The sequence below is a fragment of the Boleophthalmus pectinirostris genome, unplaced genomic scaffold (assembly GCF_026225935.1).
Source record: "Boleophthalmus pectinirostris isolate CB_2022bp ecotype Guang Dong unplaced genomic scaffold, ASM2622593v1 HiC_scaffold_5, whole genome shotgun sequence".
Classification (NCBI taxonomy): domain Eukaryota; kingdom Metazoa; phylum Chordata; class Actinopteri; order Gobiiformes; family Gobiidae; genus Boleophthalmus; species Boleophthalmus pectinirostris.
Genome location: NW_026571404.1, coordinates 27,199,940 through 27,225,820, shown reverse-complemented (window position 1 = coordinate 27,225,820; position 25,881 = coordinate 27,199,940). Strand labels below are relative to the sequence as shown.

The 25,881-nt window shown below is 39.3% G+C and overlaps 1 protein-coding gene across 1 annotated transcript; it reads right to left on the bottom strand.

Annotated features, from left to right (window-relative positions):
* Window positions 1-174: 174 nt before the first annotated feature.
* Window positions 175-25,369, bottom strand: zranb1b (zinc finger, RAN-binding domain containing 1b). Its single transcript, XM_020921048.2, has 10 exons — window positions 24,979-25,369; window positions 22,408-23,458; window positions 13,219-13,406; window positions 11,428-11,581; window positions 10,344-10,415; window positions 9,039-9,237; window positions 8,564-8,684; window positions 6,299-6,428; window positions 4,098-4,327; window positions 175-1,743 (listed from the first exon to the last, which is right to left on the bottom strand). The coding sequence occupies exons 2-10, from the start codon at window positions 23,372-23,374 to the stop codon at window positions 1,525-1,527; spliced, it is 2,280 nt and encodes a 759-aa protein (XP_020776707.1). The 5' UTR covers window positions 23,375-23,458; window positions 24,979-25,369; the 3' UTR covers window positions 175-1,524.
* Between the last annotated feature and the right edge of the window lie 512 nt (window positions 25,370-25,881).

Here is a 25,881-nt window from a genome sequence, read left to right as displayed (position 1 = left end):
CAATAATCAAGCAGCTTTTAATGTTATGCAACTATGCACCACTAGAGGGGGCTGAAAGTGCCACTGGAGCTTCAGGTAGAACATAGGCCTGCTGTACTTGTCTCATTTAGGCTATTAAAAGAATGAGCTTGAAATGAGTCAGTGACAGAAAATGTCAAAGCAAAACAGGAGACATTTTAGTTGGACATTCAAAAAGGTTTTCCTTTATTTTTTTCCTTGTTTTGCCTGTTCTTTGCGTTACACTCTTATAGTGAAGTCAGGCCTAAATCCACAAACCATCATAGTCATAACTGCAACTATTGCATAAATACAAAGCAACATACAGGTGCTCCGAACATGTATGACTCGGATCAACACAAGAGGTTACAGTACACAATGGCAAGAAAACAAATGCAAACATTCACGGCAAAAAGAAAAGTAACACAATTTTTTTCTTTTTTGTCACTTTGGTTTTTACGTTGCGGTCTATTACAACGGCTTCTTCGAAAAACATAAAGATGGCTGCACGTAAAGACAAGAAACAGGCGCATACAAGGAAGTGAACGGACGTGTACCATAACAGAGGAAAGAGACTGAGGATTAAGCAGATTCGAAATAACGGACATTTAATGTATTTCTCACTCCCATTCGCCTGCCCAAAAAATAAAGCACCAGATTTTTAGGCAATCCACTTGAGGTACTGCAACAACGAAAGTAAACTTCTAACTGATGGTCACGTTATTTTGCGTTCCTCACAGCAACAATGTTTCTGTGCAACTTAATGTCTTCATTGAGATTTGAGAGAATAAAATAATAACTAAACCACAAAAGGAAAAAAAAAGATACAGGAAAATCAAACTTATTAGCTGAAACAATAAATATATGTAGATTAAAGTTGAACCCACACACAGTTCAGAATGGTTGTGTGCTAATCCTTGGTGAGAGTAGCTTGTAAAGGGAACAACCTCCCTTTTATATGACCTTAAATTCAAGCAACAATATTTATATAGAAATGTTTTTAATAAATGTGCAGTGCTTATTAATATGGATTAAAGTCATTTATTATTATCATTACTATTACTATACACATCTGTTTCTTTAAGTGGGCATCCTGAGCCACACGTAGTGATATTGGCTTTGTCCCTGCCCGCCCCAAAGAAGAAAAACTTTTTACAAACATCAAAATTTGGAAGTGTGCTTTAGTCAGTGCCCGTGTTATAAAGAGTTCAATCAATGCTGGTATAATAATTCCTTATACTTTTTTATTTATACAACCACATGCATTAACATCTATAGATAGAGATTTCCTTTTCCCGTTACATTTGTAGGTCATTTGTAAACTCGTTCTTTAGTTTCTTCTTGTCAGTCTTGTGGTAAAGTGTTTTGAGGAAAAAAAAATAGCAAAGTCCTCTGTCGAGAAGTGAGGCTTTCACAGTTTGCCCGTGTCGGGGAAAGCAAAAACTTAACGTTGGAACTGAAACTAGAAAAGGTCAGGGAGGTCTGTTTTTGTGAGTTTTGTAGTGTCTCCCCTCTCTTTACTCTTCGTCACTCATCGTCGTCATCCTCCTCTTCCTCTCCGTCGGATAGAGAGGCACAGGGTCGTATCTGCCTGTACCCGTCCAGCCACTTCTCCACCATTTGAGTGACCAGGGGGTGGTTTCTGCGGCGTGAGCTCTTCTGGAGAGCCACCAGGACCCCCCCTTCTGTCACGCAGCAGTCCAGCCACTCCCTCAGCAGCTTCTCCTGTTGCTCTTCATTACCCATCTGCACAACAACACACGCATTATATCAGGACTGTGTGTTAAAGCTCCTGCAAAATGGACTATTGTGAGCTTTAAAGGTGCTCTTTGTAACTTTTCGGTTAGGGGTCCGTCACCTTCTTCTATGGAGATGTCATTGCTCTGCTTGGAATGATCCACAGTATGACATTAAACAGCTCTACCTTACATTTACTCAATCAAAGAAAGTTTTATAGCTCAAAAATACCTAGGAAAACAAGTATTCAGACTGTGAGTGGGGTTGCCTCTCCGCAGATCTGACCTGTAACTTGGTCCAGTTCGGGCTCCATGATGATAGAAAAGTTTAATGTCATACTGTGAAACATTCCAAACGAAGGATCTCCATGGAGAAAAGCATCTGACAGACCCTCCCCCAGAAAAGTTATAATGTTGTTACCTTCTCAAAAACAAACCCAGAGTTGTGTTTGGTTTCATTCACGCATGTCTGAGTAACCCTTTATTATTAGTTTGTCTACATCTCCAAAGCTCAAAATGCTCTGTTCCACCTTGTGATGTCATGAGCGGTAGTTTTCAAATGAACAGCTACTTTTGCCTGTAGTTCGGTAGAGATTGCCAATTCTGAAATCATCCAAATGATTCTAGTTAAGGTGTATGGAGTTGAAAAACAGTGGAGCATTTCCTGTGTTACCACATGACATCATAAGGTGGAACAGACTGTTTTCTGTTTGAGAGAAGCCTAATTATGCAGGGTTTGTGTGTTAAACATAAGTGAATGAAACCAAACACAACTCTGTATGTTTGTGATGAGGAAACATTATAATGGAGAACAGAAAATAGCGCAATAGCGTGAGTCCTTTAATGACACAATGATACAAAAAGGTATAAACACGCTGAAATTGTGAGGGCTTATTTCCATTTGTTGTTTTGCATTCACTCACTAATATGCGCTCATTCACACAGGCATGTTGGATTTCTGTGCTTCCTAAGGACTTTACATAGACTTTCTTTCATTGAGAGACTGATTCTAACTTTAACCATAGACCCAATTTATGGAGAACAGATTGTGACAGTATTAAATATGTAATAAAATACATTCACACACTTAAATTATTCCATAAATAATGTAATCAATTAATGTAATAATTAATTTGTTACTTATTCAATTAGTTCATTGTCCATTTATTTCAAATTTTGTAATCATTTAATGAGTTAATGATTTAATATTCTTGCAATTAGTCCTCCATAAAACTGACCTGACCTGATCTGATCTAATAATAAAAGGGATTACATCATGGGAACCTGAGTGTGTCTACAGATTATAGTTGCCAGTGTAATAAATACCTGCCTACTAGCGTGCATGGACTCTGCTGGAAAGATGTGGGAACTGTCTTGCCCAAGAGCACAACTGCAGTAGGCACAGGCCCAGTAAGAACAACCACCAACCTTGGTTTGGTTTGGTGAGCACCAGCTCTCTCACTGAGCCACAGCTCCAGCGAACAGAATATAGGTTTTTACTGTGTGTTTGACATGGGGGTTAGCAAAACTGCTGAGGTTTTATTCAGGTCTTGTGTGGTGGTTGTTGAAATATTTTATACTAGAAAATTTGACCTAGCCAGTAGGAATAAAATGGGGTAGGATAAATCTGCCATAAACAAAAACAAAACAAAAAAGGTTTCTATTTCTCATGAAAACACAATAATTGATACAGTTACCCCCCCATCTGAAAGTATAACATCCTCACACTCTACGATCTGAAAACAGCCATTGCCCCCAAAACGAGTCTCATCATCTGTAATGTGGCCATTTCAGAGGAAGGCTGTTCTGTGAAATGGAACAGGTTTAATAAACACTGCCTGATGAAGCAAGTGCCTCAAGTGGTACCAACTGGAGGAGCACAAATGAAATTACACATGGCTCTCACGTAATGGAGAATGACGGAAAACTGCACATAAGCATTATATTTGTATTATTTGATTTCTACAATGAATTATCAGAAGGGTTCACACCAATTCAACAGTCAGTACTGCTTTGAATTGTATAAAAAAATCTGTAAATCTAGCTTGGTACAGTCATGTTGAGAACTCAGAAATGTTAGTATTAAATCTGATGCCAGTGCAGCCGTTTGCCAGAGATCTTCTTACATAAAATAAAAGATATTTAATTCCAGGATGCACCGTGGGCTGGCTACAGCCTATTAGTCTACACTCAGGAGGATTTTAGCAGAGGCAAAACAAGGGAAGTGGGTAAACATAGCAGAATTTCACTTCTAAATTTAACTTTTATTCGAGACAATTAAATGGTCTCAATAAACAGAAATGAGGAGAATTGCTTTCAGAACCCAGACCAAATCCAGACAAATGACCCCTTAGTGTGACTTACTTCCTGCGCAGAGAGGAAGTGGATGTGCAGCAGCTTCCTCTCACTGTCCACCAGCGGCAGAAAGGTGACCGTCACGTCATCGTCTGTATTGAGGTTGGCGCCCGCGCCTCGATTGTCAAAGCCGTCATTCTCCATGGCGACCAGAGCCGAGAAGTGGCCGCGTGTGTAGCCCAGTGCGATGGGGCTCTTCCAGCAGAAACTCTGCTCCCATAAAAGGGGCAAGTACACACCTGCAACAAGAGGCAGCCTCTGGGTGAGAAGGTCCTGCATTTCAAAGCATTTTATTTGTAGTTTAATTATACAGCTGAAAATCTTTGTTTTGATGATTATGAAAAAATATGGAGCAAAATATTGATTGACACTGAAGTATGCAACCACATTGAGAGAGACCTTACAAAAATATGAATACAAATGTTTTTTACCTACTGATTTATTAAAAAGGGGCCAATATATTATACACCCTCTGATAACTGTCCTAGTCTGTTTTTCAAAACTGCTTTAGTGGCTATGCACTCCTCAGGTGTGGATATAATCTGGCAACATAACCATGTCAATTTTGAGGAAGGAAAAATACTGGAGGCACTGTAAGGAGCTTGTAGAAACTAAATTCTTCTGTGCATAAAATAACTGAATTCAAGTTAACAAAGCTTGTTGCTAGTTTAGTCCATATGTTCCTTGCGTGGCCACAGCCTATAAAGACAGAAACAGACACCAGTTTTTTACCCTGGCCTACAAAGAGAGATTAAAGACAGTGGGAGAGCTCTTGTATCTCATTTCAGGGGTAGACAATGAACAAAGCTGATAGCAGATAAAAGCAGTGTAACACACACCGCACTGAGCTGTCCCAGTAACCATTGTGCATGTCCGCCTTCACCTGCTCACCTCTCCGCGCTGTGGCCTCTACACTACACATTTACATCAGCGCCCTGGCTAATGTTTTGCATCTGGGCCCTTGGCAACATTAACCGCTCTGCTCGTCCATCACGCGGCCCTGCCCCACTCCCGAACGCTGAATTAAAACCAGACTGTTTTTACTGCTGCTCATAAAGGGCCACTGTTCTCAGACTTGTCCTATTGGCTGGATTTGAGTTTCTGTACGTTTACATGGCACTCTATACATCATAGATAGAGCAGAGTGGTGTTTTCGTATCTCTAGAATGACCACATTAGGCTAATACATGCTGCAAATACCAATTAAAGACACTTCACAGAGGCAGTTATGTCAGCTATGTGAGCTATGCAGACACATGTAGGCTGCGGACATTTTTCACAAAGAAAGTGCCGTTTTTCTTGGCAGTAAAACCCAAACAGCACTACATAGCACAGCTCTTCTAGTGGAGTGAATATGTCTACATCTACATGAAAGAAATCATATGCTTTTAGTTATGTTATAATGGTGATAATTTTAAGTAATCCTGTAATGTCATGCAGTTGAGGGTTTTTCACTGTTTTCACCTACCACCTATCCCCACCCTCTGCTCTGTAACTGCTTGTGATTACTCAAAACATTGTCAGGTAAAAAAAATGTCAGATATTTCAATAATACAAACATAAAGGACAATCTGTTGCATGTTACATTGAAATAGCACTGTAAAAAGGAGGGGAAAATAAGTTCTGTGGTTTTGAACAAGAAGTCAAAGGACCCTTTCCTTTTGTATTGTTAAGCAATTTTAAATCAATATTGCAGTTAACAATGAACAAAACGTAAAAAAATGACCTATGCATGTTTTGATTTAAGGTCCTATATTACACAATCATCATAAGCATACCTGGAGTTGTGTTTTGTTTCATTCACACATGTTTGAGTAATCTTTTATTATTAGTCTGTCTACATTCTTAAAGCTCAAAATGCTCTATTCCACCTTGTGATGTTAGGAAGTGGTAGTTTTCAAGTAGAGATCGACAATTCCAGGGTTTAAATTATCCAAATGACCCTAGTGAAGATGTATGAAATTTGAAAAGATAGTGGACCACTTCTTGTATTACGACATGACATCACAAGGTGGAACTAAGTGTTTTCTGTTTAAGAGAAGAACGCAGCCTAAATATGCAGGGTTTGCGTGTTAAATATGTGTGAATGAAACATAACGTTTCTGATGAGAAAACAATATTATAACATACATCAGAAAACAACATAAAATGGGCCCCTTTAATACTTAATACCAGAAAAAAAAGAAAATTTATCTCCAAATTAAACCTACCTTGAAAACGGGTGTACCCCAGTGTTTCACCACGGAAACTTTTGTAATACTTCACTCCATAGACGATTATGGGCCTACGAAGTATATGTGCAAGAACAAAAATGTGGGTCTGCTCCAAACTGGACCCAGGCTGCAGGGAGACAAAAGACAAAAGAAACAACATTAAACTTGCAAAACTGCATGGAAGAGGTTCCAAAAGGTCTCATACTACAGAATTTTCTGATTTATGTAATCATATGTTTAACATAAAACCCCTGCATGTTTAGGCTGAGTTCTTCTCTCCAACAGAAAACACTTTGTTCCACCTTATGATGTTATGTGTTAATACAAGAAGTGCTCCACACATCACTAGAATCATTTTGATAATTTTAGGATAATTTCTGGATTTGCCTATTTCTACTAAACTAAAAGATAAATGGTAGCTGTTACTAGCTGTAACTTGAAAACAATCACCTCATGACATCACAAGGTGGAAAAGAGCATTTTGAGCTTTGGAGATGTAGACAGACTAATAATAAAGTGTTACTCAAACACATGTGAACGAAACAAAGCATAACTCCGGGTATGTTTTTGATGAGGTAACAACATTCTAACATGACTTAAACCTCATAAGAATCAGTGTTGTGTAATATAGGACCTTTAAACTTCAAATGCATTTCCATGTTCCGCTTTGATACTGTACAACAACATCCCACCCGAATAGTTGCTCCGTGAGGTCACATATTGTGCAGAGAAGTGCTGATGACACACAGGATGCACTTAAAAGGGCAGGACACATTAAGTATGCAGCAGTGAAAGCATTAGGCCTTTCAAGTCTTACATCTTACACTGTCACATTTGCGGCTTAGAGCTCTGTGGCAGTTTTGTAGTTTTAGGCCTGGTATGATAACACATTTTAAAGTTTGATATATTGCTGTATATATAATTGATAATACTGAAACTAATTTATGCCACAAATTAGCAGATTTAAAACCACAAAAACTATTCTAAATCTACAATATTGTTTAAAAAAAAAAAAAAAAAGAATGTTTCACAACATGGTATTAAACCTTTCTATCTTCATGGAGACCAAACCAGGTTACAGGACAGATCTGTGGGGAGGCAGTCCCGCTCATGGTCAGAATGCCTGTTTTTCTAGATATTTTTGAGCAGTAAAACCACCTGTAATTGAAGAAATGGGAGGTAGAGCTGTTTAATGTCATATTGTGGAACATTCAAAACAGAGCCATATCCATAGAAACAAGAAGGCGAGGGACCCCCAACCAAAAAGTTACACAGTGTACCGTTAAGTACTTTTAGTAGTTTATTTACTTATAATTTAGCCAAAAACCACAAATTTCCCAGTAGTGCAAAGGAAATGTACACATGATAAATCCTGACCCCCCAAAAATATTATTCCAGCTTTTATATATTGAACAATAAGTTGATATAGTAATTATTGAGAGGCCTTTACCTACTTAAGGCATTTTTAGCTGAGTTTTGATATTCTTTGGTACAGGCAAACATACAAGCTGGTTCCGGGTTCACATAACAATGCCATCTGCCCCCTGGTGTGAATTGATCTGTATTAAGTGGCATTGACTTCTCCAAAATTAAATTGGCTTGTGACCCTTTGTTGTCGACTATGTTTGTACAAAAAGGACATTATTCACTGCACAGATGGCACTTGGCAGGTTCATTAATAGAAAAAGTTGTGTTTTGTTTGTTTCTCATTTTCCCTGATAACCTTTTAACAACATAGCAACATGGAATTTATTTGTGAACAAAGCAGAATGTCCTTTTCCAGCTGGGGCAAACAAGAGCTACTTAGTTCCACTTGCAAATTGTTGCATCATGTTTTTGTACAGCTTAATAAATAATAACTATTACTAATGGATTAGAATCGCTGGCTTTAGAAATGGTGACTTAGTTGTACCGTTACATGAACTTTTACATTTTTTATGTTTAATGTGGTGCCAAGTTGTGGTTATTTTTAATTTTTTTTTAACTGTATCTACTGGAGGCTGCAGGACACAGAAAAGGGATATTTTTCTCAGAGGACTGTTCCTCTCCTCAAACTGCCCTGATACAGATTTGACCCATCCTGACCAGTCCTCCTGTTAAACTGCACTGAGACCTTTGGCTGAGACACAAAGGTGACTGAAAAGCACTGTATGCTTCTGCAGCTAAACATGAATTTCCCTCGGGATCAATAAAGTATCTCTTTCTTCTCTGTTTCTCTCTCTAAAAATGTCTAAACAATTCATCTGTTAAAAGAGTCCATACCTGACTGGCTAGAGACAGGATGAAAGCCCAGTCTTCCTGCCACTGCTCCTCTCTGAGTGAGAAGTGCAGACCGAAGCTCTGGGAGTACCACGACTCCCACTCCTTCCAGCGTGTGTAGAACCTGCACAAAAACACATTTAGAACTGTGGGAGTATGGTTCATCTGCCCCCTGTCGCTCCTGTGGTTTAGGCAGGATGGCAATTAAATCCCATTACTTCTAAATAGTGATTTTCTCATTGAAGAACACACAATTTCAAACTAAAACATGAGTCAAACAAAGCTGACGTGCTGTCATTCCCAGGAGTTTCCCAATTTAATAATATGGCTACTGTACTCTCAGGGTAAGCATTTCATCACACACTTTTTGATTTCACGGTTCATTAAATGCTGAGATGGAAATAAGTGCATGTTCTGTGGGTGCCTTCATGTGGTGTATGGGTGGGGTTGGACTGTGATGAAGCAGTGTGGGGCTGACCAGTGGGAGCAGTCGTGCAGGCTGTCATGCAGGGTCTTCCTCAGGACTGAGTCTTTGTCGTAGATGCCCCATGTGGCCTGAAGCACAGAGTCCAGCAGACAGTCCCCAGCCGTGCGGTTCCATAGAGCATACAGGCGACTGTCCAACCGACTGCCCAGCTCCAGAGACCAGTTTATGATGGGAGCTTCTTCTTCAAGTTCTAAAGAGAGAAGTCAGTGAACACTTAATAGCATTCATTTTTAAGTTTTATGCAGGGTAACAAAATATGAGCATTAGTAAAACCAGAGAGCTTATTGGAGTAAGGTTTCACATGCCTATGTAGAGCCAGAGCCATGTTATAACAAGCAATGTCAGCTCTTCGGACGGATACAGACTACCCATACATGTGTGAGTGCAGCAACTTTAATGACAATAAATGCTCACTGCTGGTTCTTGCATTTGAGCCACTGTGAGAACAAGTGCGCTTTCTGTTTCATTTGAATACATTTTAAGAAATGTCACAGTCTGTGTATCTTAAAAGAGGATGTTGTCAGTTAAAAGAAAGAGAAACTTTTAGTTTGACGCGCCCGGCCTCACTGAATACATGATTTATCTTTTATATTTAGATGCTAAGATGCCATTGTGTATTTATACTAATACTATCTTTCATTTTTCATTGAGCAGGTTTGACAAAACAAAAACATTTGACGACCTTAAATATTGTAAGTGTGTGATGTAGCATTGATGTGAAAATGTGACAGTAGATGCTTAGAAGTGAACTCAAATCATTGTGTGTGGATCTAATGAATCCTAAAACTCAATTAGGCTGATTAGAGCAGAGGCGAAGTAGTGCAGGAGATAAAGAGGGCCTGGGCCTGGCACACTGACAAGTCCAGAGGAGAACTGTGCAGGCTCTAAATACGAGTAACACAACACTGCCAGCACTGGGCTCAGGTCCCATTAGAGTAGATACGCTGGAGGTTTGCTTATATAACCACTGTTTAAGAAGTTACATTAGTAAATGGATGTGTTTGTTTTGCCTGTTTCTGTTTTGGACCACTCAGAAAGAATCTGAAGACTTAAAGGAGACATATCATGCAGCGTCAAAGCTTTGAACCATATTATAACTGTTTTCCCTTTTCATTTACACACTCAAAGTTGTATTCAGTTGTTCACTTATTTTTAGTAATCTTTATTCTTCTGCATTTTAAAAAAGATTACAACTACAGTATGTATAACAGACAGAAGCATGATATGCATTTTTAATTAATCTAAGTGTTACAAATGCTTCAGGTGTGACTTTCCTGGCTCATCTTAAACGTTTACCTTTTTGTACATCTCTGTCTAGCACCTCATCAAACAGTTTCTCCTGAACAGCTGGAGGCAAATCTTCAATATCTGAAAGAGAAAAAACAGTTGCATTATGAACTCATAACCATAAAGTAACAAAAAGGGCAAAGTAGAAATATTCTTCTGTTGTAGTTGTGTTTTTGTTATTCTCACAATAGCCCGTGGCTTTCTGAGCGTGCTCAGAGCTCTTGTCAACAGTAGCTCATTCTTCAGCTAAAATAAATGAATGCATTGACTTTGTGGAACTGAACAGAATGCCTCTGTATAGTGGCCAGATGCCAAGGGCTGCATTGTCCTGAATACTCCACATAACACAAATCCTCAGCTTTAGCCACGAGCAACGCGCAATTATATTCCACAGAATGTAGCTGAGAATAATTCATCTGGTTTGGTCCTGGACAGTTTGTGAGGACATTATTGAGAGAAAGAGCCAGGGGTTGCCTCCGTCTCCTGGCAGTTTCAGACAGACAAATGTAGCATTATGTCCCCGCAGCCTCAGAACAACAGGCAATTTCATACAGCGCCAGTAAACAAAACAAAACAAGCATTCTGTCATGGAGTTGGCAGGCCAGGGGACCAGCCCGGGTGCACCGGGCCACGCAGATGAAGTCCAGAGAGAAAACAACACTACGACTACTTCACTTTGTTTGTTTGTTTGTACGTGATCGGCTTATTGAGTTCATGCACCCCATTATAGTAAACATTATGAGCAATATGTCATCTGGCACCAGGAGTTATACCACTGCAGCACATTTTCAAGTGATTACTTTATCTCATCATTGGTAGTAGTAACAGACTGAGCTCATGTACTGTACTATCAGTGACAGGGTAGGGGATATTTATGAAAACCACTGATAAAATAAGAGCTTTTAGTGATTTCTTAACATGCATAAAATTGTAAAATTATGAACTCTAAATGTTTTAAGTAATTCTTTACATAAATGTAAATAACTAATTAACAGAGTATAAGAAATCTCAATTTTCTCAATACTTCAATAAATATCTATAGGCTAGATGGGCTATAAGCTAAAATACCTAAAACTGTAGGTGACAAACCTACCTGCGGGGAGGGTGAAGGTGACCAGGTCTGTGAGGAAGTAGCAGGTGAAGTCTCCCTTTCGCTGATGCAGAGAAGCAGCCACTTCACGGCGGATCTGCTCCGTCAGCTCCGGACACACCATAGCTGGGATGCACTTAGCTGCCTGTTGGGACACCTGCATGGAAACAACATACAAGAGACATATTCATCAACACAAATACAGAAGGGGATTTGAGTAAATTGATTTGTAAATAAATAAATAAGTGGTACAAAATAGGCTGATAAAGACAATGTAGCATGGATTATACAGGTAAGATTTGAAAGTGTAATATTACAAAATGTGGCATAAGCTATTGGTGCCAGTGCCAAATGTGGACAAATGAGCTCAACAGTGATCACCCACCCCCTGGTTCCAGAAGTAAAGTTACCATTCATTTTTCTCACAGACTTTCTGAAAAAAATAAGTATTAATAGTCTGAAGATTTGCTGAGCAATAATCAGCTATGCAGAAACTAATGAACACAAAACCAATCATTTACGACCACATCATGGATATGAGTTACCATGTAGCTTTTTAGCCTCTGCAATGTCTTGGAACCATTCATATTTCAAATTTTAATATTTGAAGTCAATGGGAAAAGTGAATGGAAACGTACTTTGGGAACCAGAGCAGACAGTCACTACTGAGCTCCACAGAGGAAGTGAAAACATCAGGTATTTGAATATTAACTGTCAGTGCAAAGTTCTTTCTCAAATTAAACTAAACTAATTATAGTATTTTCCAGAGGTGTAAAGAGGGAGGGAGGTGAGAGTGAATGGCACTAATCATTTTGTGTTGTTGTACCCTCAGGAGAAAGTAGGACAGTGTGGAGAGAGGGAGGAGAGAGAAAGAGAGAAAGAGAGAGGGAGAAGAGAAAAGAGAGAGGGAGGGGAGATAGAGAAGAGGGAGGAAAGAGGGAGGAAAAAGGGAGGAGAGAGGGGGGAGAAAGGGAGGAGAAAGGGAGCATAGAGGGAGGAGCGGGAAGAGAAGTGTGCTCAGATAATCTGGGATCACACACTGACACAGAGAGCTGCAAACAGCCCATAAGCCGCGCGCACAGCACATATCTCTAACTACACATCTAATTATTACAAATGTGTGTTAGTAAAGGATGAAGCACACAGGACATGTAAGTGCAGTATAAGGCAAATTTAAGCAGGCATTTAAATGTTTTGTTATCCACTCGCAGAAGCATACTGATGGCTACACTTGCATTAAAGCTGAGAGTACCTGACTTTTATCTAGTAAAATAGTTGTCAATCATATCGAGTGTTCTGCAAAAGGACACTTTGTGACAGACCACAGTGCACTGTCTGCATCCAATTGTAAAACTTCATCCAAGCTTTCAAATCAGGCATAATATGTAATACCAACCACACCTAAACATATTGAATATATAGCTTAAGAACTTAACTTTTTATGTTACATAACTATGTATGTTTGGTAGGTCCCTATAGGCAACATCAAAAATATATATTTTGTAGTAGAACACAGCTTGGCCCAAATTCAACATTCAAACACATTTAGTTGGTAGATTTTTTTTAAGCGATCAGACTTGTATGGGAGTTCTTCCAGACCCATTTTGACATTGTTATGAAAACATTTGGGTGTGACAGTGGGAACTCTCACAGCTTAAGATGACAGCGAGTAAGAAAAATACAACAATGTCAAAGCTCTGATCTGCACTGTCAAGTCTCCACCACACTGTAGTGAGTTAAATAGATGTTTGAATACAGCTAAGGCTCTCCACATGTGGTCTGGTGTCTACAGACCTCAGTGAGCAGCACGGCCAGCATGTCCTGCCTCTGGAAGCGGATGGCTAAGTGAACCAGCGTGAAGCCGTCATCAAAAGCAGATGGCCGATTCAGGAGGCGAACCTCGTCTGCTGTTAACTGCCGCGCAATGTCTCCTCCTGATGATTTGTAGGCCTCCACAGCTGCCAGGTCGCCCTCCACCACACCTTCAGATGGGAGACACAAAAGCACAACTGTTACAAAAGCTCTCAATCAGACACACACTTCAGCACTAGCGCACTCTTCTTTGGCCCTTTAGCTTTATTTGACAGAACAGTATAGCGTGAAATGGGGTGAAGAGGGGGTGGGACATTCAGCAAATAGTTTGCGCAGAGAGTTATTCTCATGAGACTGAGAGCGGCATAGAGCCTAGTTTATGTGCTGCAGCTTAGACCACTCAACCACCAGAAAGCCCAGGGGAATTTTTTACCAACTTAAAAATCTTAGACAGTTCTGTGTATATTTCAAAGTAAAAAAAATAATGAGAAGTACATCCTTAAGATAAATAATCCTGTCACATTTATTTTAAGTTTAATTTAATATCTCCAAATCTAATGAGAGCTTTAGATAAATGCCCTGATCTTTTACGTTACGAGTTGGAGTGTGGGAATCACTGATACAAAGTGACTTATCTGAAGAACAGCCTTGTGCAGAGAACATTCTGTGCTGAAGTTGATCTATTTAAAATTAGGAAACAGATTTCATCTGAAGTTTGGAATTCAAAATATTCATATTAATGTATTGTATTATGTGTCTAATAATAACATAGTTGTTAGTTGTAGCGTTTCCACAACACCACATTTTATTTTAGTTTTAAATATATTAAATTAATTTTGTTACTAAAGAATAGACTAGATAGTGATTCCACAATACATAATACCCCGATTCAACAATAATAATAGACACCAGAATGTCATTTTCAACATTAAATCATAGTACTTTCTTCAATATTACCATGCGGTCTTATATGAATGCAATTCCTCAGTCCTTCAGGAAGGACCCACAGTGGTTCATGTGCGTATACTAGTCTATGTGGTGTTGTACTGGCTTTAATACAGCTCAAGATCATTTTAAAGCTGTTCGGGAAAGGTTCATTTTTGTCCTGTGACTTTTTTTTTACTATTGATACCTGCTCAAATGAGTATCTAGATTCAAAACTAGTTTTAGCATTGATTAATATCTGATTTGCGATACCTTTGACAACTTTAGTAATTTGTCAGTTAAGGCACACTTTTCACCAATGGCATAAACCAAAACAGTGCTTATATTTACAATCTACAACCTTGATTTTAGAATATTTATTTTCTTTTTAATTGTGAAACGTATATCTTTGGAAGGAGAACAGATTAATTTTTCAGCCTTATTCTACTGTATTCAATTCTCATTTCAACTGTAATAATCACTATTCACTTATATCATAATTTATTCTTGAAATAAACAGGACCATCAGTACTTTGGTATGGCTACTCTAAGACTTGAACTGAGCTTCCCAGTGCGGTCTTGCAGTCTGACGGATCTATGAGCTAATCATGTGGAGCTTTCCAATAGCCCCTGCTGTATGACCACTGTTGCTCTTTTGTCCATGTTTAAAAAGACCACACACAATACGAAGCTACATAATGTCTCTGTACGCGTGTAGAGATGAGTGAGAGGGAGAGAGAGACCGTGTGGGTGGAAGGACGCGCTGTGCCATGTGGGGAGCTGGCTAGCACACAGGCCACTGAGGAGGAGGGAGAGAAAGAAAAGGGGATTGGGGAGGGGTAGATAGAGAAATAAAGAGAGGGCAATAGAGGGAGAGAGAAAGGGAGAGGCAGCTGGAGAGAGAGAGGAGAGAGAGAGGGACAGAGGGAGAGGCAGATAGAGAAGTAGTGAGAGGGCGAGAGAGAGAGGGGGAGGGAAGGGGGAGAGCGAGAGGTAGACAGAGAGAGGGAGAGGCAGATGTAGAAATAGAGACAGGCAGAGAGAAAGGGAGGGAGGGAGAGCGAGAGGGATTACAATGGAAGCGGCAGGGGATCACAAGCTCTCTTCACAAAGCAGTCCATTAGAGTGGGTGTTACAGTGAGCAGCCCTGCAGTCACTACTGTAAACTCGTCCAACATGCAACAGACAAACACCTGAAGATCTACAGAGAGTAACTAAAAGATGAAAGGAAGATATTTCTGATGCATGTTAAAGAGCCAATATTACGTATTTTCTGATCTGTGTTATAATGTTGTTTCCTCATCAAAAACCTACCTGTGTGTACCTTGTTTCATTCACACATTCATGTTTAACACATGAATTACAAATTCTGCATATTTAGGCTGAATTCTTCTCTCAAAACACCTTGTGATGTCATGTGGCAATACAGGAAATGCTCCTTTCTGTTTTTAAACTCCATACACCTTCACTAGAATTATTTGGATAATTTCAGCTCTGAAATTGCCCATTTTGACTGAACTAAAGGTAAAAGCTAGTCGTTAACTTGAAAACTACCACTACATGATATCACAAGGTGGAACAGAGCATTTTGGAGATGCAGACAGACTAATAATAACGAATTAATCAAACATGGGTGAATGAAACAAAACACAACTCTAGATCTGTTTTGATGAGGTAACAACATTATATCACAAAATTGATTCTCATAGGCTTTAAGCAATGATCTAACTTTATAATTGCCCATTAAATAATTGTGCTCAGTGATTATAATTGTATCTGGTCAACCACTACTATACTTTCAGTAATTACAAACTATGAAATGTTTTCATGTCATTCAAATTTGCTTTCTTCAAACTTGCATGAAAATTCTTGGATGCAGCTCCCAAAGAATGTATTTTTATAAAATGACCGAAAAAATTCAAACTGATCAAATGGCCTTTAACCCTGCTCCATGTCAGACCACCCTCTTTTTCCAACTGATGGTAGTTTTGAGCCTAAATTAACTGCTTCACACTCCCACAATTGTTAAAATGTGAAATGCCAGTTTAAAATAGGAAAAGCCCGAACAAAGCATTATGAGAGGCATTAAACATGATCTGCTTGACTGCTTTTGCTTTGAAGAAGTACAATTAACAAAATAAGTAATAATTAACGCCAGCTGGTGAAACAGTTCATTAAATTTAAATCGATTTTTTTTTTGTTGCAAAATTAAAAAGAATCATCAGGCATTGAAATATGAACACTGTGCATTCAATCACAGACCAGTTGTGCGTTTGAATACTTGATGTGCTGTGGACGCTTAGAGGAGGTCTTTGATAATATGTAGCCTATTTGATGGTATGTTGTTTTATATGAGCTCTATTGTTCCATTAAAAGTACATTGTGTAACTTTTCTGGTGGGGCTGCCATCTGTTAAATGGCTTGAGATGTTATTGGTTGACCTGGAATGTTTCTCAACACACCATTAAACTTATCTGACCTGCGTTTATTCACTTACCTTGAAAAAAAGAGGTCATCTCCCCATATCTGACCTGTAACCAGTGGTAGAAGGTAACAAAGTAAAAAAATAAAAGTACAATACTTAAGTAAAGTACAGATATCTAAAATTTGTAGTTCAGTAAATTTTACAGTGGATACTTTTTATTTTTTCACTACATTTGAGAAGGTGTACCTGAACTTTCTACTCAGCTACATTTTAGATTAGGACTGAAAAGTAAAAAGCCCTTATCTTTAAGGTATGAAACCTGCTGAAATGGCCAAGTCTTATTTAATTTATTTAGTTTGAGTTAGCATCCAAACTTTGAGCAAACCAAATACACAAACGCAGCAAGAAAATTTAAGAAATCAATTGAATGAGTTAAAATCTGCAAAATTATTTTTCATCTATTTCATCCTTTAACTGTTCTAAAAAAAAAAAAAACTCAGCAAAATACTTTTACTTTTTACTCTTAAAGTACATTTTTAAACACAACACTTGTTTGTTTACTGTTTACGCAGGTAGTGAATCTTCCACCAGAAAATTACACAAGGCACCTTTAAGATAAACATCTTGCTGATAGGTGACAGATGCAACCATTACAATTCAGATGTGATAGGGAGCTGGGAATGGGGTGTGAAAGAATGGATTGTATCTGATCTGTTATCACCTTATACAGGAGGATAAAAACTTCTCAGGCCAACAGCTCATTGTTTTCTTATAAAGTATTCTTTTTGACATAAAAGTTATCAAAGACCTGTGCAGTCAGCCAATAAATAATTCACTGTAGCTGCGGTACATAAACCACTGTTCTGTGTCTTTAATAATGGGGAGCTACAGAGGCAGAGCTGTCCGTTGGGGGTATTTCTCATCCATGGCAGCCTTAGTTAGCATTCACCTCAGGCACTAGCAATGCAAGTTTGTTTGGAGTTAGCACATTCCTGTTTTCACATACGCTTCCTCTGTCCACGCTGCCGTTTCCTTTCTCATTGTGCAGGCCAGGACACTTTGAAGTATTACGATGCGTTCAAGAGCCGAGCTGGTACTAGTACATTACAGCGCCAGGCTGAGATTCTGCTGATTGCTAACATTGTGCAACCACAACATATAGGGCAAGGCTATGCTGATAATGTCATGCCAACAGGTCAAAGGTCAGCGCTATTCACTTACTACACAATAACAATGACATTATCTGGCCCAGTGAGAACAGTGTTATTTTTAGCCTGCGTTTTGAACATGGAAATGACTTATCTAAGCGGGCTGCTGTTTACAAACACGTGTGTTTATACTGGAGGTCGCAGCAGGGGAAGCAAGGACGCAAAGGCCTGATTTAGCATATGCTGTGTGTGCAACGTTAGCACTAGGCTTAGGATCAGGAAATCCAGTAACAGAATACCAAAACCTGTTTAATGTCAAGATTAGTATGGCTATAGATAGAAAAGTCAGAGTACATACTATATGGAAGCACCGACATCCTAATTTGCATTGTCACTTGTTTACATTTCTTGTCTCAATAAAATGCATAATATACTATAATAACATTAAGAGTAAGCCTTATTACAGTGTTTGTTAGCACCTCCTAACAAGACTGAGAATTTCTCATCAACAGAAACATACATATAATAACCACTGACCTGGTTAGATCACACTTTAAATTTGATTCTGAATCATCGGATTAAATCCACTCTTCACTTCACTTATTAGTTTAGTTTAGTCATTTAGTATTTTCAAAGGATGCTATTCTTTGCTCAGTCTTAAATGTGCTTAGTTTCATAGCAACAGCTGAAACGTTTTATTGCTCTCTATACATTTTACATGTGATTTGATAGTTCCTGGTCTGGCTCCACCATTACCACAAACATATCGACCACTTCATCATTTTGAAAACAGAATGTTGAATATGCTAACTTTTTTCAGTCGTCTGAAAAATGGGACCTCAAGAAAGGGTATCTATCTATTGATTCTTGTCATCATAAACATTATACTACAGCTATTCCTCATGAATTACAACTTCAGTTAGCTCGAGCTACGGCTATGCTGTACTAAAAGGTTACACGCAAGACACAATTTTCACAAGATGAGATAGACTGAGTCAAAGAGAATAAGACAAGATTCTAACTCCTAATATTGTGATTCAGTTTCAAGTTTTTGTCCAAACCAGATGTAACACATGAGGAAAATGATGGTGATAGGATTATTTTTCCCCAAGTGTGCACAATTTTGTGGCAGTTTTATCTCACGAGATCTTGTCCCATCCCTATTATCTTCATAATCTTGCCATGTTAGCTTGTGAATCCAAACATGTCACTTACTTAAGCACTGCGCCATCAACTAAAGAGGAAAAAACAACAACACGTAAACAGCATAAAGCTCATAAGTATACAGCCTATGTTTAAGTGTATAACAGGTTAGACTAGGGGTGTCCAAACTTGCCTGTCACGATAACACATTTTAAAGGATGATAAATTGTTACAGATATCCTGCAATAATCGATAATATTGAAACTATTTTATGACATAAAGCAGGATAACACTATATATATAATTTTTAATAGACAATATCATTAAAAGACATGAGCTGCAGAACAGAATGTACTATTATGATTAATGGTCAATCTTTAGCAATAGAAGAGCTTTTTCAACCTTTTACAGCTCAAATGTAATTGTGCTACAACAAAGATACCCCAAATCTCCCCACTTTTACAAAGAAAATGTACAAAGGATAAATATTGAGCCCCAAAATATATCTGTTCCAGCTTTCAAGTATTGCATGATAAGTCGATATAGTAATTACTGTGACATTGTAATATGGAGCACAGAACAATGAAGGGAATCTATATTTGATATACAGGTTTCAGTGAGCCACCACAGCTTTAAGGCACGGACACTATGTATCGCATCAAAATGTTTGTTTATGGGGTTCTGCACTTCTTTTGGCCATTTGGGCCAATTCAGCAGGAACAACAAAAATGAGTAGGCATTTGAGCCTCGGGCCATAGTTTGGAAACCCCTGGGTTAGACTATTGATGTCACTAAAGCAAAGTTAACATGTAAGAAATAACAAAAAATCCAGGCCTACTTCGTTCATAACTATGACCTAGCAAACATAATGCTTTTTTAAACTTGTCTAAACTTTTATGATGTGTCTAATAAAAATATATGACAACATGTTTATTTTGTTAAATGAATATTTAAACCACCAGAAAAATTCTGAGAAACATGTTGATGATATAGGTAGAGGTATTTTGTTTAATTACGCAAAGCTACTAGAGAGAAACTGTCTCTTGAATGGTGACAAACTATGATAAATATTTATCCACAGGTACCATCACAAAAAACATGAAAATCTGCCACATGCACTTTAACCACTCTGCAATCTACAAAAGAGGACAAAATAACAACACATAGCGCTTTGGTTAAGTTCAGTTCAAAAAGCTTCAGATCATATACTGACATGTCTTGATAATGTGTCCCGGGTGTACAGGTGTAAGCAGTTGCAAAAACAAGGGCCAAAAAGCACAAGATTCAGACACACAAAGCTAACTCTCACCAGCCTCTCTCCTGACCTTCGGACTCAATCATACCCCCAGGAATGTGAAGCGCAAACAGGTCCAGTGATAAACATTTGTCATAATGGTCTGGAGAAAAACTATATTTAAAAAGAATGACAGAAAGGTATAAAGCAGGGCCTGTCAGGTTTGGGTGCTCTATGTGGCATTTCATCATAATTTGAGAGCTATGCAATGACACTCCTACACTGAAAATGTGGAAAATGAGAATGATGGACAATGCTGCATGTGAGAAGATATTAGGGAGGGTTAGGCCTGTCACGATAATTACTATATCGACTTATCTTTCAATATATGAAAGCTGGAACATTATATTCTAGGGCTTAGTATTTATAGTGGGTAGAATTTCATTGCAATAGTAAGGAGATTTTTGTGTGTTTTCATTTTGTTTAATACAATAAGATTTTTAGTTGTAGAAGATGGAATAATTAATTTCTATGGATAATTAATTCTGCTAGTTTTTGAGGCAGATCATGTTTTTTATGACACAGTATATTTAAAGTTTGGTTTAATGGGATTACCCTGCTTTTGTGTCAGTGGCAAGTAGTTTAAATATTATCATTTATTGCAATATACTTTTGTAGCAATATATTGTGCTTAAAAAAATGAAATTGTGACAGGCCAAGGAAGGGTACATGTAAAAAATGAAGTAGAAACTAATCAATTGAAATTAAATTAGTCCTAATATATCAAAATATCAAGATACTAAATTTGGAGATACAGTTTTGTTTTTGTTAGCTGCTGTATCTATATATTGCCGGGAGAATTTTTTTGGGGAAATTTTACAAAACTATTTTGTGACAGTGCTACAATTTTAATGCTTGTTAAAAGAAAGGAAACTTGTTTATGCAATACAATTGACATATCCATTGTTTTAATGGTTACAACTGGTTTATTTCATATTGACACTGCACAAGTGGTGGCTGAAAAAATAAATACTGTTGTTAAATGTATTTGGTACTTAAAAATAGTAATATACTGCAGAATATCATGTGCAATATATTATTGCATTTATCTCCAAATATATATATATATATATATATATATATATATATATATATATATTTCGTACCATATATCAAGTATCGTATCGAATCATGAGGGACCCTGAGATTTCTGGCCGTAGTCTAAATGTGTAATGTTTTCTTTGTTTAAAATTTTTTTTTAAACGAATAAATGTTTATATTATGATGTATGAGTTACTATAATACAGGTATAGCTAAAGAATATACAGCAGTCATGGCCATCAAAAGGTTAATCTGTTATGTGTGGAGTACAAAGCTATGAGTATGAGTGAGCAAAGAGGAGAGTAAGCACTGGCTGGTTCTCCTTATAATATTTATCCTTCTTCCTCCCACTCTGCATGCACCACTCCACAGTGTGGGTGGCTGGACACTTGCTGCTTGAGTTTGAGTGGGGACTTTTTACACTAACTACACAAACTGACAGAGGATTTGAGCACAAGTGGATCTTCTGCATATTGTTATTGCAAAACACATGAGATTAATTAAAATGACAAACTACCTGTTTACAATACTACTAAAAACACAGTAGGTAGGTGTGTATGCAATTTCTTAAAATGGTTTGTTTTGATACTCTGCACTGATTACACAGTGATGTACAAAAGTTCAATATGGGGTCCACTCTCAGCCAAGGTCATATCTGACAACAGTCTGTTGCAGCATGGACAGAACAGAAGCTTTTCTATTTAGAATCATTAATGCTGTCAAACTCTTTATATAAAACAACATACGTGTGTCATTGTAGTTTGATCATAGATACATTTGAGAGATCATACATGAGGACACGGTTGCTCTCTGATGCAGCCAGTTGTCTAATCTCTGATCATCCACTGTGACAAGCACCAAAAAGTAGATTATGACAGCCTGCCCCATGCCCAGCTCCCTGCTCTATGACGACACCTGACTAAAGCAGAAGAGTAAAAGCAAAGAGTAGCAGTTTTATAGATGCACTGTCCCTGTCAGGAGAATTTGACTTTTGTCAAACTCTTGATGGTTTGCCATTTTCCCTCTTTCTAAATCACACTGCGCTTGGTCCCTAATGCATCCACAAACACAACAAATAAAATTCACCTGTGAGTGATCCAAAAGTTGTAAAATAACTATTTAGACACACACGGACATTTAATACATAATTAATAAATCCTAAGAAAAACACTGCTTACATCCCTTCTCAGACTTACCCACACATGCATTGAGGAAAAGCCAGTCAGTCCTTCTCATCCGGTTCTTAATCTGCTTCAGTTTTTTGAAATCCACTTCTAGTTCTTCTTTACTGCTGATGCCAGCCCCAGATGCCAACTCAATTCTCTGGAAGTCCATGTTGACGTCTGCCTCTCGTTTTGATGTGGGGGGTGACCTCCTTTGGCTACTACTGCACCCACCAAGACCTCCCCCAACTCCCCCCAGCCCCTGGCCACCCATGTGCCCGCTCACGCCCCGCCGTTTGTCCCTGTCCTCGTTCAGGATGGAGGAGGGGGACTGGCTCTCAGACTCAGAGGCCAGTTGGATGGGCTCTACCAGCAGGCTGTTGGGCCTGGGGTGGTCACACACCACACACTTCCTTGATTTGGGCCAGTTCTCGTAAGTGCATGCGCTGCAGGACCAGCGCTGTGCGTGCGTGTTGAGTCGGTTACGATCGTTGTACTCCTCACAGGGGTCTGTGGTGGGGGCGGGGGGCGAGGAGCGACAGCCTGAGCCTGAGGTCTGAGGGGATTCTGTGGGGCTGTGCGGCTGCTGGCTGTGCAGTCCTGGGTGGGTGGAGTGCTGTGGATGCTGGTGCTGCCCCTGTTGCCTCTGACACAAACACTGTGTGCAGCGGATGGCACGGGGCCAGTTCAGATACGTGCACATGTGACAGGACCACTTGCTGCTAGGCTCAGGGACGTCGGTGATGCGCACTCTGGGCCTGGCGCTGGAGTCGGGACAGATGAGCAGGCTGGACCCTCCTTGGGTCGGGCTGTTACTGAGCTCTGCTGAGTCCCACTGATGCAAACTGGCATCCAGAGCAGGGCTGCTCTTGAAGGGCTCCTCAGTGATGATGGCCCCCCCACTAGGCCTCTGAGCGCGGCACATGGTGCACTTGATGGCGGACGGCCAGTTCTCGTATGTGCAGTATTCACAGGCCCACTTGGCAGCCAGCTCGCTCATCGTCGCTCCGCCGCTGTGGGAGGCTCCCCGCCGTCACAGGGCACTCAGCTCGGCAGATCCACTCTCAAGGAGCGCACAGTCACCCTGTCACACAGAGGATGGGACAAAACATAAGCTCCAGTACAATGCCAATTACCATCTTTCAATGTTAAGTAAATACAGACAAGAGGTGATAAACTTGAACTGAATAGTCAACAGAGTGTTCACAATTAGCTCCATCAGTCATGGGCTCAATGTGGGGCATCTCGTTCTGGATGGAATTAGCTGCACTTTACTGTACTGGATTAGCCTTTCTCAGATTTTAGGGTTTAATACATACTGTAACAAATTAAATGAAAATCAAATAGATTCAAAAACTTTGAATCTATGGATTGTGTTTAATTTGTACCTTTTTTTTATAATTTTATTCATTATATGTCACATGCACAGTAATGAAAAGACTATTTAGCAAACACAATGCACTACACTTCATGAATTATGTAAACTCCAGTCTGTATAAAAATGTTCAGAGGAAAAACAGCCCCAGGAGCAGGATGACATTCTTCTTTTACCTGACCCCGGCCATAAACACATACAGTAAGAAGCCAGAGACACACAGCCAATGTGTCCTACACTGAGCTAGTAACAGGAGACAAGGACAGATGAAAGCAGACACCCAGTGGGGAGGCGCATGACTGCCTCACTCACCCACTGATGCACTCCAATTGACTTCACCCAAAGCCTATTACCAATTACTAAATGATTAAAATCAACTGTGGCTACTTACTGTACAATACCACAACATCATTAAGCATTACTGTATGCACCTGACATAAGCAGATGGCTGCACTGAGAGGACAGTGTGTGCAGTGTTTACAGCACGCCTGCACATTTACCAACATGGGGTGACAAATTCCACACATTTTTGAAATGTGCTGTCCTTGACACTGAACATAAACAGCAAAACTGTAACCTTTCTGATGTTTTTCCCCATGTATTTTTAAAAAATAAAAGAGCTGGACTTTAATTTTAAAATCCTAATACCTACAAAATAACATAAAGTCACTGCATAGGTCACAAGTGTATCAGGTTCTGAAAATGGTGATATTGTTCATGTAATATAATGTAACAATTAGTGCAATGCAGTGCTGCACTCGAATTTTTTAAGTCATAAAATAAAATGATTTAGGGGGAACACCCTCTTTCATTTTTGAAGCAATGTACCTAATAATCTATGCAGTGTTTGGGACCCTTAGTGAGACCTCTCCAACTGCACTTCCGTCCATTACGCCCCTGACACTTATGTATGTTATCAAACAAGCGTAAGTTTGGAAAAGATTATTCAGCCATAAGGCCCATAGTTGACTAACTAAGGTTAACTTACTTTCAGTTAGAACAACTGCCATCTGCAACACGATATTAGACCACAATAATATTATTTCCCAACAGGATAGAAATTTAGCTTTCCAACCTGACAAGTAACAGCCAGAAGTCTTCAGTGGAGGAGCTAGCAGGCTGCTCGCTAACGTTATGGGATTATGTTATGCCCCTCTCCGCCTCTGTGTTTTTGGAAGGCCCTCGATAAAAACTCAACGAGGTCAGAGAGCTATACTTGTCGATCTCACCTTTTCCTGCCGTGATCACGCTCTCCGTTTACCACCAAAACAACACTGCCTCTTCCCCCTGCGGAGAAGCCCACTCCAGTCCGCACTCGGGCTCCTTCACTTGGTCGTCTCCAACCGCATATTTACTTCTCGTTTGGCATTTCAAGGTCCATACATTTCCACGGAGCGACAACCCCCCAAGTCCCGTCCCTCGATCCTCACGCTTTGACGCTTTATAGCATTTTTGTGCGGTCCTCGTCCTCTGCACACCGAGATAACATGTTTTAATGGCGGCTGAGGGGAAGGGAAACAGCCGAGGTAGGCCAGGCAAGGCTAAAAAATACACTACGAGCCGAGCAGAGAGAAGAGAAAGCCCTGGGCCGTGTTACAGTGAGAGGCAGAGCAGGATTTACCACCTGAATCTGCCGCGCATTCTCATTGGTCGAGCAGTGTGTATTCCTTTGCATTGACCAATCAGCTTCCACGTCTCTCATTCCAACTATTAAAAGGCTCAAAGCAAAACAAGCGACTGCCTCTGTATCTACGGCGTTCCCGATCTGAATTTCTTCATTTTTTGCAATTTGTAAGTGACTGATAGAAGAAGTATTTTGCTCGCAATTGTTTAATCGGAATTTGTTGCATCTGTGGCAAATAACCACGTGGTTTTGCCTCAAAGGAGATAAAAGAATGATGTCATCGTGAAAATACTGCAGCAGCAGTCTGCAGTATGCATGACAGAGATCTTACATTTCCTATATGTAGGCATGTTTTTCCCTCTGTGGGTGCAAAGATTAGGCTTTCAATGAGATTTTGTTTAGTTTATTCAGCTCTTTGCTGAGTTATGTTCACGACAATCTTGTTTACAGAAGTGGTATTTACAGCTTAATGTCACTGTTAAAGGCATGTAACTACCAGTACGTTAAT

Bases quoted from the DNA above. Each gene is read 5' to 3' on its own strand.
- zranb1b (XM_020921048.2), bottom strand. From the start codon at position 23,374: ATGAGCGAGCTGGCTGCCAAGTGGGCCTGTGAATACTGCACATACGAG. The intron at 13,407-22,407 runs GTAAGTCTGAGA...TCCCATCTGAAG, and splicing joins TTTCCTCAATGCATGTGTGG to GTGTGGTGGAGGGCGACCTG. The intron at 8,685-9,038 runs GTCAGCCCCACA...GTTTTTGTGCAG, and splicing joins CTGCACGACTGCTCCCACTG to GTTCTACACACGCTGGAAGG.